The following is a 14,679-nucleotide window of genomic DNA, read 5'->3' as shown; positions in this document are numbered from 1 at the left end:
TGAGAGAAGAAAAACGCATGGAGCCAAGACACAGGATTAGAAGGAAGGATGCTCTTCTTGCCAGTTGGCAAGTAGAGGTCAGTGTAACCTGCTGAGATAGGCTGTTCTCCTCGAGCAGTACCAGTTGCTGCTGCCTCCTAGCTGTCTTGCTGGCGCATCACCAGCACAGTGACACCAGTCTTTGCAGGGTTATGCTGGCCTCAAGATATGCTTCCCTGCTCGGGCAGGGTTTCTTTTTGTTTAATTTTGTTCTGTTTGTTCTTTTTTTCTTCGTTTCCCCCCTGTATTATCTATCAAATACGTACATACAGATCATAAAAATCATTTTTGAATGTATATCATATCTACTCACTATGATCCACTAGTCTCCCTATGGAAATTAAATTATAAAATAAATTTTTAAAGTGTATAAAATTATATATTTTATTTTAAACTCCTGTGCTTTGTTATAAGCATTGCACACATGAATCTTCTAGCTAGAAAACTTGTTTGTAATAGCCACAATTACATAATCACTCTATTATTACAACTCAATTTCTCCATCTGAATCTTCAAAGCAAATACACCACAAATCAGTCACAATTTCCTGCATGAGGTAACTTTGATATTCTGCTTGCAAAGTATTTAGAAGGTAGATGTTTATGGCAGGAAATATAGGTTAAGTTTATGATAGAAAACAGAGGTTACGTTTCGCCATGCCTAGCACTGCGGCTGCCCGAAGACTCAGTGTCTGCCTCCACCTCCTGATTCTTGAAGGAACCTGGATGATGAGCTTGGGATGTGCAGCCTAAGGGCTGGAATTCCCTAATAAGGAAAGAATTCACTTACCTAAATGTGGCTGTCTGGTGCTGTTTTGGATGCCCTGGATTGTGTAAAAACATTTGCATAGGGCTGGAAGGTACAGCATAAGACCTATAGGAGTCTTGTACCCTTCTGGACAGGTAGTCAGAGTCCGAAATGGATACCTTGGGGCATTTGAAATATTTAGGAAGTACTATTTAAGTGTCCTCTTTATTTTAAGCTAAATAGCTCTCCATTGGCTGTATTGACAAGGATAAGACAATTGTTTAAACTTCAGCAGCTGGTATGACATCCAACACAGCTGCACAGAGCATGCAGACGTGACACAGAACTTATGAATTGGAAATTGGAGGGCAAGTATGATGCATGAGAGACAGAATGACAACAGACACCTTTGCCTAAGCAGACAAATTCTGTCCTACATCTCCATTAACTATAGTCGCAGAGCGTACCAATCCAGCTCACATTTAGAAAACTAATTGTATACATCTCAGTTTACAAGAACTGAGTCACACCCTATTTTTCAGGCATCTGAAGAAAGACTAGACAAGTCACAGCAATGGAAGCATGAAGGTTCGGTGTCTCCAGTACTTCAGGTGAAGTATGAATTAATTTACCTAGAAATAATTCTTTATGCATCGCTATCTAAGGAACATAGACAATATTTGTCCTATGTAAGAACTTCAGTTGACCTTAAAGCAGCAAGTAAAACACTGTTTGTCAGAAAGATGTCAAAACTGCTTAGAAAATAGCAGGCACCCAATGGAGTCCATATGTGTACTTGAAGTTTTATACTGGAACATATGTAAAAATAAAAAATTACAGTGCTAGCACAGAACAGATTACATCTTTTTCAGAAACAACTCATAAGCTTTATGATCTGACTTTATGTCAAACTAATTTTCTTAGTACAGTATTCTCAAAAACAGCAGGAGGACTATATAGCCAATGATGCCTCCTGGGTTTTCCTGGTTTAATTTTATTGAAATTAGAGCCTTTGAAAAATCCTGGATCAACAGCTCTGAAGTCCCCTGTATGCACAAAGAGAATGCAAGAGCAGTTTAGCGAGCAGTAGCACAAGATTCCTTGCTTACAGGAGATCACACCGTTCTCTGCAAAACATTATCTCTAAGGAGAAGGGTTCATTTTTGTACTGATCCCCTCATTTTCTCTATCCACTTTATAGCTTTATCTCACATAAGCTATAAACCACATCCTAAAATGATGGGAAAATGAAAGCACAGCACCTTAGTCTTCGAGCTACAATGATGAGTTTAAAGAGGGGTTGTTGGGAGAATCAATGTATTGATTATTTAACTTCTTAGGGAATAAAACGCTATGGGAGTATTTGGCTGCTTGGAAATTATATGTCTGGAACTAACACGTTTGATTCACAGACCAAATGTTGAACAACAATGAAAGAAAAAAACAGACTATAAAAATTCAGTAATTGTGGATGCAGTCTGATCAGAAACAGGCTGACAGACTAGTAAAAAGCATAAAAACTCTCTTTCAATTTGCATCATCCAAGGAAAACATTCCTCCAAAACAGAGAAAGTACAGAACACAATCAACCAAAATCATGTAAAATTATGTATCATAAAGCTAAACTATTGTAATAAGACAACTGTAATCTTCAGCGCTCTTTTTTGGTAAAAGGATTTATAGTATTTTCTCAGTATATTCTAGTATTATCAATTAGTATTTTGTTTAGAGATATACATTAGCGTACAATTTACATGCACTTACAGCAGTTTTAAATGCAATTATTGTAGGTATGCACAAAAATAGGTAGGTGGCTAAGTACCCAATTTCAGGTAAAGTTTGTGAAATAGGCAAATAATCATGTGAAAGCATGCATAAGTATAGCAGGGAAATAAAGCACTCATGGAGATATATATATATATATGTATACATATACATATATTTACACATATATATACATGCAGGTCACTAACAGACTGCAGCCCTTCCTTGAAAAATGCACTTCGTACATTCAACTTGATTAATCTATTGTTGCTACCACATATGTAAAAGTATAAACATGAAAGCATATTATTTTTACTTCATAAATATTTTGTTTTCAGTATGATGTAAATAGTATGGTCAAGTAACAATAAAGCTCCCCGATGTTTTCAAGATATTATGAAATCAAATAGAAACTGGTGATTTAGAACTTTGCAGTAAAACAATCTGATACTTGCATCAGTTCTCTTGATCCAGCTTAGCGTTACAGCACCATAAGTAAAGAAAAATGTTAACTTTTCCATGTAACCTAAGTATGATGTATATTACTATTCAATTAGTCTCTTCTAAAACATAGCTGGAGGTTAACCTGGACTTATGGAGGGCAAAGGACTTCCAATAATTTTCAACAGGAAGACCAAAAATACACAAATAATTTTTTAAACCATTGGAAAGTGAAGTGAATACCTAGTAACTAAAGATTCATTGAGAATAAGGCTACAGTTTGATTAAAAATAGAAGAGTATGACACAAGCTGTAATTCTTATTACAAAGAATTGTCATCACATCACTGAAGGCTACATTACAGGCTGCCTAGAAGGCAGTACAATAAAACTTGCTGTAATAACTTTTTATTTATATTCATAAAATTGAAGAATGTTAATTCCCTGGTTATTTTATTTTTAATATAGAGATGAATTTTAACAAGCTAATTTATAAAAGGTTACACCAATGTCTAGATTTAAATCAAAGGAATTAATGTCCATGCTACCACAGTTCAGAGAGATTCTTGTAAGATATTTCAATAGTTAATGAGGCTAAAGGTCGAAGCTAAAAATATCTGCTTGGCATTAAATAGAAGAATATGTCAAAGATTAAAAGTTTAGTTGGTAACTAGCGTGAAGTTCACCAGAGACACATGTCTTCAAACTAACAGTGACTTTTTTCCCCTCCAAAGTACTATCTTAAAACATAAACATCAGCAATTTTGAAAAGCTCCTTCTTTTCTTCCTTATTCACTGCTTCTTGATATTTACACAAGAATCTTTGCAAATGAGTATAAAGTTACCTGAATAACTGAAATTAATCAACTCAGACAGTGCTTGAATACAGCTAGGCTTAGTCATAGAAGACTTCTTTCCAAGGCAGAAGCGACAAGACCAACTGGAAGTCCAGCTGTAGTTCACTAACCAGAAGCCCTTTCTGCTCATTTTTTCCTGAAGTAAATACGTACAGTTTTGGTAACAACAGTACTTTAGTACTTCCTTTTAGAAACAGTTATTTGTTTCTGTTGCAAGATCAGCATTACTCTTTTTCAGACTTTGCCTTGCCCCATTAGAGGACATAGAAGGAAACTCTTCATTTCTTTAGAGCTCTGCCAAGTCATGGGAAACAGCAGGCACTAACTTGTGCCCCTGCTAGAAACTAAAGCAAGTGCTAGGCTGGCTCACCTGTCCTCTCAAGGAGCTCCTGTCTCATTTAAGATCTAAATGCTCAGTCTAGCAGCATAACAGGCAGCATATGTAATTTTTCTTCATATCCCTGCTACGGTGGGTTGGACAAATTATTTAAATGTAACAGGCTTTCTTCCCATAGCTGGAAAAAAAAATCACTGCATATCTTGTAGTTTTCTTTCGCATCTTGGTCTGTTTCTCATATTTACTGCCAATGCGGCACTTCACACATAGAAGAACGTTATATATAAATTCAATTTGTAATTCACTGCTTTGCTAAGAACGAAGCATAGCCAAAGGTGGGAAGGTTGCAGTGAGAACAGTGAAGTCAGACTTCTGAATTACTCTTCAAGGACTCAGCTTTCATTTTATTAAGAAGCAATGCTACAGGTACAGGAGAGCCTGTGGAATATAAGAGATGTCCCTGCTGCTGCCTGAATTTGCAGGAAGCCTAAAACAAACTCTTACAAATGAGAGCTACCTCAATTGCCCCCCTAAATGAGTATCTAGGAGGATGTTGGTGGCGCTTGAACCGTAAACAGGCTGTATGTCTACAAAAACCATCTGTAAAAGATCAGAAGCACAGCAAAAAGTTTCTATGTCAGCATTTTGGGTAAAGCAGGGGAAGGAAGGGGCAGAATTAAGTAAAACACACAGATCACCTACAAAGTCAGGCTCTGTCAGCTTGTAACGCTGCAACAATGAGTTGAAGGAGAGGTAGAGCTTGTGTTAGCATCATTATCTACTGAAAAAGAGCTCCGCTTTTTAATGTAGAGGATTATTTGCAATGACATAAACGTAACTACAGAACCGCGGAGCAGCCCGCTCGTTTTACCTTAGATTTGCTAAAGGAAGGTTAGGAGGAAGAACCCGAGACGAAGGAGGAACAGGGAATTTGCTCAGAAACGCTCGAAAACTCCACCTGGGATTCAGGATCAGGACAAGAAACGGCAAACCCACCTCCCGGCGCCAGCCCACCCAGCCGCGCTGCCTCGGGGGCCGGGCTGCAGCAAGGCACTGAACGCACGCCGGTCCCTCGGTCAACCCGACAGCCCCCGAAAATCCGCTCGGAGGAGCAAAAGGCGAGATGCCTCCGGCGTGCAGCCCGCTCCTGGAGCTGTCAGCATCGCTCCCCGGTGCTCGGGTGGGAGCTTGGCCGCCGCCGAGCCCCCCCCCCCCCTTTTTTTTTTTCGCTTTTCGCCCTCCCCAAGAAGCCCGGACCGAGCGGGCGGGGGGCGGCCGCTGCCAGCCCCAGCCCCGCTCTGCTCGCACCGAGAGGGGAAGGAGCGAAATCCGAAAAAGCGAGTCCTACAGGGATGGAAAGTTTGGAGACCCAGAGGGGCTGCGCTCAGCACCCGGCCGGGCTCGACCTGCCCGGGCAGAGCGGCGGTGAGGGGGGGAAGGAGGACGGGCACCCCCGCACTCACTCACCATGTTGACCTCGGAAACCATGTCGATGCTGGCGATGTCGATGTTCATCCCCACGCAGACGGGCGGACCTGCGGGCAGAGCACACACGGTCAGCCGGGGAGCCGAGCCGAGCCGAGCCGGGCCGGGCCGGGCAGCCCCGGGACAAAACGGGGGGGTGCGGGCAGCGGCGGCCGGTGCCACTCACCTCCGAAATCCGGGCGGAGGCGGATGTCGTAGCCCTTCAGCAGTTTATCCACAGTTTCTTTCACGAAGGACATGTTGCCGGGATCGTTCACACTGTGGGGGCGAGAGAGACGGGGGAGGCAGGGGCCGAGGTTGGGGAGCGGGGCGGGGGGCAGAGCCCATCCATCAGCGCGGTCCCCCGCCGCCGGGACACGCTGCCTCCTACCTCTGGGCGCAGCAGACCACGGCCACCAGGACGGGAGCGGAGAAGATCCCGAAGATCCTGCCTCCCCCAAAGCCCCACATCCCTCCTTCCCGGGCTCCCTCCGCGCAGCAGCAGCAGCCGCCGCCACCGCCGCGATCCGGCTGCCCCGGCTGCCGCTGAGGAAGAGGCGGAGGCGACAGTCCCCCGTTCTCCCCCCCACCCCACCCCGCCCTCCCACCCCCAAAAAAAGCCCCCACCCCCGCCCAGACACCGTAGCAGCCGCCCGCGCCCACCCCACAGCCGCCGAGCCCCGGAGGAAGCCGCCCTCCGCCGGTGCCCTCCCGCCTGCCGGGAGCGGAGGGGAGGGGAGGGCGCCTGCGGGGAACGGGGGCTCGCCGGGGACGGGGCCCGGCAGCAGCCAGGGACGGCGGGGGGCGGCTCCCCGCGTGCCCCTCGAGCCCCCAGACTGGCAGCCGGGGCAGCTCGCGGCGCCCTCTGGTAGCCCCCCCTCACATCATGGCCACCCCACTGCCCCATCATGGGCACCCCGTGGGGCCGGGGCTGAGGGGGCAGCCGCCCCCGCGCCGCCTCTTAGGTGGCCGAAGCCCCTCAGGAGCAACGCCCCGGGGCTCCAGGGGGGTGCCGGGGGCACGGGGGTGTCCCCCGACACGGCAGGGGGACGTGTGGGGGCACCCGGCCTGTCGGGTGGCCGTCGTCGTGTGTCTCCTGAGGGCCAAACCCGCCGGCTCCCAGGCTTCGTTAATTACCCCGGGGTAATGAAGGGAAGCGGCCCCGTGCCAAACAGGCGTGTTGCGGGGGCTGCCTGCTGGCTGTTGGGTTGCCTGCGAGGCTCTGGGTGCTCCTTGCGAAATGCCAGTTGGGGTGGAGGCAGCGCAGTTGTTGTTATTGTTAACCTCCTTCCAGGTTAATTAGGCCTTTCAGCAGGACTAATTGGCGTGGAAACAGAAGCCCGCTGACTTGGCTATATTGCTTTCGGCTCCAGAGCCAGCTCTTTGTCAATGCCAATTCAGGGACCTCTCTGCCATGCCCTACCGGCAGTGTAAACATGTCCCCAGCCAGCTCCGGGTTCTTGTTACACCGGGATCGGTGGGCACCGATCTATCCCAGAGCACAAAATTTTACTAGTCAAGGGGAGGGAAACAATATATATCTTTTTTGCATTTCTTCTCTTACAACCTGTTTTACTTTATCCATCTCTTCTTCCCTCAGAGAAACTGCAAGGAAGAAGACAGACACTTCAATGCTGTGGTTTTGTGTAAGGGTGAGAAAGCACGGGTGGCTTTTTGTTTCTCCCCCAACAAATTCTTAAAATGAAAGATGAGTGCAATCCATGTCATACATACTGACCTTGTTGCCTCTGCAGTTAATAAGAAACCTACAATAAAGGGGAGAGCAGGCCCAGCTTTGAAAACAATGTGGTAGCCTATAGGCCATGAGGAAAAATGTGGAGGAACTGAGTGTTGCCAAATCTCCTGACTTCATTTTAAGTTGTTAGGCTTATTTTTGTTTGTTTGTTTTTGTTTGTTTTGTTTTTAACAGTGCCATAATTACTATGATTACAAAGTAGGTGAAATCCTAGCTTCCATTTAAAAACTTAAGAGTTGTGACTTGAAGTATACCTGACTCAAGGGCTAAAACATCAAACAACTGTATATACACACATAACTGATTTGAGGAACCTGGATCCAGTTTTTTGTTTGTTTTTAATACTATGGATGGGCAGTCCTGAACACTGGTTCTTTCAAAGACTTCAGAGAAAGTGAAGTTAGGGAAGGGTACCAACCCATTTCTCTCTCCCTAAATGCTGGAAGAGAACATTAACATCAATGAAAATATTTCTTACGAAGAATTTAATGTGATTTAAAAGTGTATTTGAACACTAATAACTTTTCTTAAATAGGTTGTCAGTTTTATAACAGAAATAAAATATTTTAGAGAACAGTACTTCTGATTAATGCACTATTCTGGTACTTTGAAAACACATCTGAGGTATGAATGAATCAAAAGTGATGTAGAGTCTGACGTTTTATCACTTCATTTAAGTATTTGTCTTTCTGAGCTTTCAGAGCAACTGTTTCCATATATTTGTGGGTATTTTAAAGATAACCCAGGTTGGAGCTGATGGGACAAGAAAGTAGAGAGTTTTGGAGCGTTTCTTCTTTGGGATTTTGAATTCAATTATGCTTAGCAGTAACTGAATGACATTACAAATGAGAAATTTAGAATGAATTTCATGAAAGGTAAAAATCATCTCAACTACTCTGTACATGTGACATTCGCTGTGAAAATGGCACTTGAGATTTTGTGCACAGAAAAGACTCAGAACACATCTTCTGCAGCACCAGTCTGGAGGTAAGGCTCAGACAAGCTCCACACAGCACAGAGTATTTAAGGAAATGATGGATGCAAAGACATTTGGAGAGTTGTTTAATGTGGTCAGTAGGAAGAAAAAGGCACGGAAATAGGTTCCTTGTCCTGCCCCAAAATTCACCACCTTTACTCTATTCCTGGAATTAAGCTCCTAAACTTTTCTTTTCAAAAAGCAAGAAGCTTATTTCAAAACATGTCAGGAAGGAGTTTGGGTGCTTTTATTCAGAAAAACAAAGCACCCAGTCAGAGCATGCAGGTGCTAGATCGAAGAACATCTGAGGACATGTCCCTGACATCAGCCTGAGCTGCAGGACATCAGGGTAAGGTTTTAATCTCTGTTTGAAATGTTTTACTTCACAGCAAATACTTAAATAGGTGAGAGGGGGAAAGAGTTAACATGAGTTTGTGGCCTACTGGTTTGGCTGTTATCTATAAAGTCCCATTGTTTCATAATCAAGTAATTCATGAAGTAATTACTGGATAAAATAAATGGAACCTGATTCTCTGCTTCCTTTAGCTGCAATCATAATTCATTCTCACTCGTGCTCTTTTTCTAACATACAGTCTTTCTGTCCCAGCAAAACTCTTCCTGTAAAAGATGAGACTTCGAATGTTGTAGTTCAGGGACTAAAATTTATCATGGTTTCTGCTGTGGTCAGTGTTCTAGCCTTTAGGCCGCTGGACAGTTAAGATCTATGCTCCCGATCAAATTTTGATCAATAAGGCAAGCACGGTAATACTGTTTTCTTCCTTGGCATTGCCAATATTGGTAAAGGCCACTTCAAAAATGGATTAAGTCTAATCTGCAAAGGCAAGCATTATGTGTGGAGGAGCAAAAGGACTGCCCTTGGGCTGATGCAAGTACATGTGGAAGAGTACATCTGCCAAGCCTCGATGTGAAATAAGTTCTTGGGGTGAGTGGGGTTGCAATGGATTCCTTGGCTATGCTGGTGTTAGCAAGTACTGAGGCTGCTCTGTAGCTCAGAACAGCTGCTGCTGAGGACCCAGCATCCATGCTATACACATTTTGGGTGTGTTTTCTTAGAAACAGTTTGAAATTCTCGTTTGCTGTTGGACCACGTTTGGTATGCTGCTGGAGTGTGTTATCCACCTTAGTTTTGTAGAAAGGAATCCAGTTCATGTGCTCTGAGACTGCTCTGTGAAGTGAACCAAAGCACAGTAAGTGCGAATGATCAAACAATTAAATTCATGAGCACAGCCCTGATTTGCCCTAACGTGCTGTGTGGATGAACTCATCATCTCCTTTCAGAAGGAGCTAGAGCAGAGCACGCTCAGCCTTGGTTAAAGGATAGAAATTGTTGAAGGCATTGGGAGTGGAATGAAGAGTCACTCAAAATTTTGGAACGAATTCTAGGTTCGTTCATCCCTATCAGTACTAGTGGAGATGCAGAAGAGGAGGCAATGACAGGAATGCCTAGAGAAGGAGAGAGGTCTGCTTACAACTGATGCATTTGCAGGACTGCCACTATCAGTCACCAGACTGTAGGAGAAGGACTGGCTTGAGAATCAGGGAAGAAGTATTTGATCACATCATGCAATACATCACTGAGCTCTTACACTGGAAAGTGGTACTGAGGCTTTACCTGACAAAATGAACATAACCCAACTTACACGCTGAGGTCAGAATCACTTATCAGAACATTTTCTTTTCATTTTCCTCTCTGGCTTCTCTGTCATTTAACCGATTTTGACAGAGATCCAGTCTTATCCTGAAGCAAACTGCAATCACAGAGGGTTCAGAGGTACAAAACAGAGACAGACAGAAACTAAAGAAATGTAGGAAGAATTGCTGCTACAGCTGAAGTGTTGTCTTCTGAGGAACACAGGACATTAATCTTACTTGGCTGAGACTCACGCTGCTGCTTACCTATTCTGCCTTGCAGCAATTTTAATAGCCTGCTGGTTTAACCTGCTGAGAAGGTGTAATTAATAAAACTGGCTGGAAAAAAAAATCCACAAGAAAATTTTCAAGGTTTCTTTTTTTTCCTTTTTTCCTTTTTCCTTTCCAAACCTGGTTTCCTTTTTACTTTATTTAATTAAAAGTTGATGGGCATTTTTTCCAAAACAATATTCAATAGAAACTTAATGCTTTCTTCAGAAAGCTCAGCTTTCTTGCTTCTCTTCCTTCAGTATCTTAGTAGAAACTGAGCTTTAGAGTGACAGCAGGAGGCTGGGGAGTGGATGCACGGCATCAGGGCTTAGGGAATGCTCTTCACTTGGACAGTTTCATGTGCTGCACTCTGGTTCTTCAAATAATGAGCAATGATTGTTGGGTATGCTATGTGAGGAAAACAGTATTATATTTACCTAATTTATAATGTATATAATGTATATTTATCTATATTTGTCAGAAAGTGTATGTAATATTTGCTGATGTTGAGTTTACACTGAGTTTATACTCATTGTCCCCATTTCTGCCAGGCAGATTGCAGTGTTGCATGAATCCATTTCCTTTGGTTGTATAATTTGCTGGTTTTCATTTAATTATACTGAAATATTTATGTTGTTATGTCAACAGTTCTGATGTAGTAGAGATCTTAATGTTTCAGTGGGCCACACAAGAATGAGGTATTAATCAATATGAGTAATGGGGACAAAAATCTGCCTTTGATAAGAGGCTTGACCCAAATTGTTTTGAACTTCTGTTTAATTTTCAGATGGTTATTTTTCTTCATATTCAAGAAAATAGAACAAAAAATTGCATTATCTGAATGAATTTAAAATAGCATTCCTGCACTGTTCCATTCCTTTGGAGGCAAAACCTCTGGATTATGCACATTATGAGTCAGACATCAAAATAAAAATCCATTGACACCTTGGCAGAGGAAGAAATAATAGAGGCTCTTTATAACTCACATTTTTTCATCATAAAGATTAATGATTATGCGCTGAAATAACACAAATGCATTAGAGAAGCCTTGGTGTGTTGGAAGTACAATTCTTTAAGTCTCTGTCCTGATGAAGACACAGTCTGTGTTTAGAAAAACAAGTAACTGAGTTTTGATTTTTTTTTTTTTACTGCAGCTGCAGTTGAAGAAGAGTTATTTTACATAGGACTTCATTCTTAAGTGTTTCTACTTGAGTGTTTTCATCTAAATCCCTTTGTCGGAAGCACATTACTCTTAACAAAATAATATGAAGCAGTTACCTTTTCTCTGTAAGGCTGGACTAAATAGAATGCTATAGCCCCTTTCTTTGTGTTTTCATATTTAGGCAATAACATTATGAATTTAATTTGCCATAATTATTGTTTATGCATTTTTTTTTACTAGAGTGGCCAAAATTCCAAGTCAAAACCGAAGCCCTATTGTGCAGGACATTATACAGAGTGAGGAAGACAAGTGTTTGAATTGCTTATATTTAGTATTATGTATATTTAAAGGAAGATCAAATCAGGATTCTAGCTGATGTATCTCTATAAGGATTGGCTAAAACACTAAGAAATGTAGGTTCCAGACATTTTCATCCAAGTGTCCCTTTGAATTTTAACAATGGAAAAGTTGAAAGACAAAGAAACACAGAACAAACAAACAAAAATACCCAACAAGCCATTTATACATGCAAACACTCCTACATAAAACAGGATAAGCAATGAGAAGCAAGTGCAGTGAAACGATTTGGCATCAATCCTGATTTGCTAAGATTAGGAAGAATTCTGGAAGTGATAATACAGGGTAACAAAGAAAAAGCTACGGATTGAATAAAGTGAAACTCTGATTTATGTCTTGCTGTCTAGGTAGTTTTTTTTGTTTGTTTGTTTGTTTGTTTTTTAAACTTATGCTAAGGAGGGGGAAAGGAAATGTTTCAGAGTGTGGAGAGTGTGGAGGTGTGTTTATACAGAGGCTGCATCCCCAGCCGTTCACTGCCAAGGCGCAGCACTGTGCTCATGGAAGTGCCTCGTCGTCTTTTTTAATGCATCCCCTCTTCCCCAACCTGTGCCAGCTAGCCCTTCTCTCTCGGTCCCAAAGCACTGGCATCAGAAACAGCCACAGTTAAGCTCATAATACACAGAGTGGGATCATGGGCCATATTCCATCTGTGGGATAACATGTAAATTAAGATGGCTGTGTAAGTAAATTTCTCTGTCATATTCTCTATATACAAAGGGTAATCTCTCTCTATAAAGGGGAAACTTTATTAGGTAGATATAGAACTTTGAGCATGATGATCTAAAATATTTGGTATTATTCTTTAATTTAAAGATTATGTCGTGGCTCAGGAAAAATAAGGTTTTAAAATAAATGTTGACAGTAGTTGGTAACTGTTAAAGAATTAACATCCCATTTATAGATAATAATCACATTTTAAAAGTACTTTTTGTTACTCACCTTGTGTCGTAAATTGCATATAATTTTTTGTTTTCTTCAACTGCATTCCTGAAAAGAGAGAAAGAGAGAATATCATTTGCATGCCCTGTGTCCATTGCCAAAACAGAGTTTAGGGCCTCAAAGGTTTTCAGACCATCATTGTAGAAACTAGGGATAGAAGAAAAAATCTTTAAATTGACTTGTTCAACCCCTGGCATGACAGCATTGTAATAATCTTTTGGAAATTGTCTAAGTGGTTTTTAATTATAGATCCATGACTAGGTTGCCAAGAAATGAAAAAGGAAAAAAGTAGTCACTGCTTTTGTGAAAAACATGATACAACAATATAGTTTCGATCAAGCTATGTGAATAATTTTCAGAAAAAAAATTCTAATTGATCCAGATGAACATTATCCAATTCAGTTATTTTATTATTTTTTGTAAGCTGAACTAAAAAAATCTACTGAAGTGGAATGCAATATATTCAATATAAAAATAAATACGTTGTGAGATGTGAGATTTTGAATATTTTAATGTGTTTGAACAAATGAGGTTGATTTAAAAAAAGGGAAAATAGAGGATTTGAAGCTTAATTCAGTATTTCTGAGCTTTTCCAACTGAAATCCACCTTACTTTTCAGAACACATTTTGAATTTTTTGACTAGAGAAGAGATTTTCTTTCTGACAGTTTTTGTTTGTTTCAGAATATGTGGGAGCAAAGGGCTCTCCTGAAATAATGCCACTGGTTTAAGGGGTTTAAGAGGGAACACAAGGAGATATTGTCTGGAATGTGTTGGCTTTGCTGGAATCAGCAATAAAATATAAGCTTTAGCTAAGTAGTTTCTGATAAGGCGTGATGAATGTAAGGGGCACTCCATAATAAATATTGATTTGTATCTTCCAATCTGATTTATGTCTCTGTGCATTACTGTACCTGTCTGCTTAGAGAAGTTAAAGAGAAGAACTAAAAGCATGGGGTAAATGATCCTGAGTATGAATGCATTAAGCTCCACTTACATGGGAAAGGTAGATATTGGGTTTGGTCCCTGTTCCTGGAGTGGTTATGCATTTCACATTAAATATGCACTGGATAAAGGACGTTAACCGCTGAATATTGTGAATGCCTTATTCTTATGTACATTGGGTGGGGACATGTGGAGTCTCTCTCATGACGTGAATCCCCTTGTAGTAGCCAGCCATCTAATACAGAACTGGTGGAGCTGGGCAGCTCTCCAGTTAAGATGCCACCGTCTAGTCCATTTAAGATGCCCTGAGTTACTTGAGACACTGTGTAGAGCTGTGATGTAACACAGGACCTAGAGGAGACTTACGCTCTTCTGGAGAGGTGACTGAAGTCCAAGGTGGATACCTTGGACCATCTCAACGGCTAGGGATGCTTGTGTCTGGGAACTGAGTTGAGCCTCCTGGGTCAGATCCCATACAAGACAAGGATCCCCAGCTTCCGATATGTAGGTTCCATTCACTGAGCTGACTGGATCTCTGTTGACACAATGGGAGCACGCAGTTCTCATGTAGACACCTACATCTAATCTTCACGTGAATCCTGTTCTTTGATATTTCTAGGCATCAGGATTCACAAGCCACATTGCTCTAAATTTAAAGATCACAGTATTGCATGCCTGAGACCACACTTTTGTGGTTAGATTGCCATTCTCAAGGATACTTTTTTATGGTGTCCACACTTCTTGTCCAGTCCTCCGTGATTCAGTGTAGGCTTGGTGTAATTTCTTGAGTTTAGCAAAGGAGAGAGGAGGGGAGGAAGGACAGCAAAGGACCATCTCAAGCCCCAAGACTGACCCAAATTTACCCCCTGACTATGGTCATATATCTCCTTTTGGTAGAGTCACATGGTCAGTGTTGAGAAGAGGTCTGGGTTCTTTCCCAAAATGTACAAGGCCACTTGCTGGAAGGTATTGGAGTA

The 14,679-nt window shown here is 41.9% G+C and overlaps 1 protein-coding gene across 3 annotated transcripts in view; it reads right to left on the bottom strand.

The window, feature by feature from the left end:
- GABRB3 (gamma-aminobutyric acid type A receptor subunit beta3) overlaps positions 1–14,075 on the bottom strand; it is a 121,272-nt gene extending 107,197 nt beyond the window's left edge. For 2 of the 3 annotated variants that reach the window (XM_080593115.1, XM_080593117.1), the window contains exons 1-3: positions 6,040–6,777; positions 5,836–5,927; positions 5,652–5,719 (exon numbers count right to left, since the gene is read on the bottom strand). In XM_080593115.1, the coding sequence (XP_080449241.1) occupies positions 5,652–5,719; positions 5,836–5,927; positions 6,040–6,119 (240 nt within the window). In that variant the 5' untranslated portion in view covers positions 6,120–6,777. The other variant, XM_080593116.1, reaches the window with a different exon arrangement.
- Positions 14,076–14,679: the final 604 nt, after the last annotated feature.

Source organism: Anser brachyrhynchus (assembly GCF_964034855.1).
Source record: "Anser brachyrhynchus genome assembly, chromosome: 1".
In the NCBI taxonomy this organism is placed as follows: domain Eukaryota; kingdom Metazoa; phylum Chordata; class Aves; order Anseriformes; family Anatidae; genus Anser; species Anser brachyrhynchus.
Note: the sequence above shows the minus strand (reverse complement) of the source record. Positions and strands in the feature narration are given on the sequence as shown.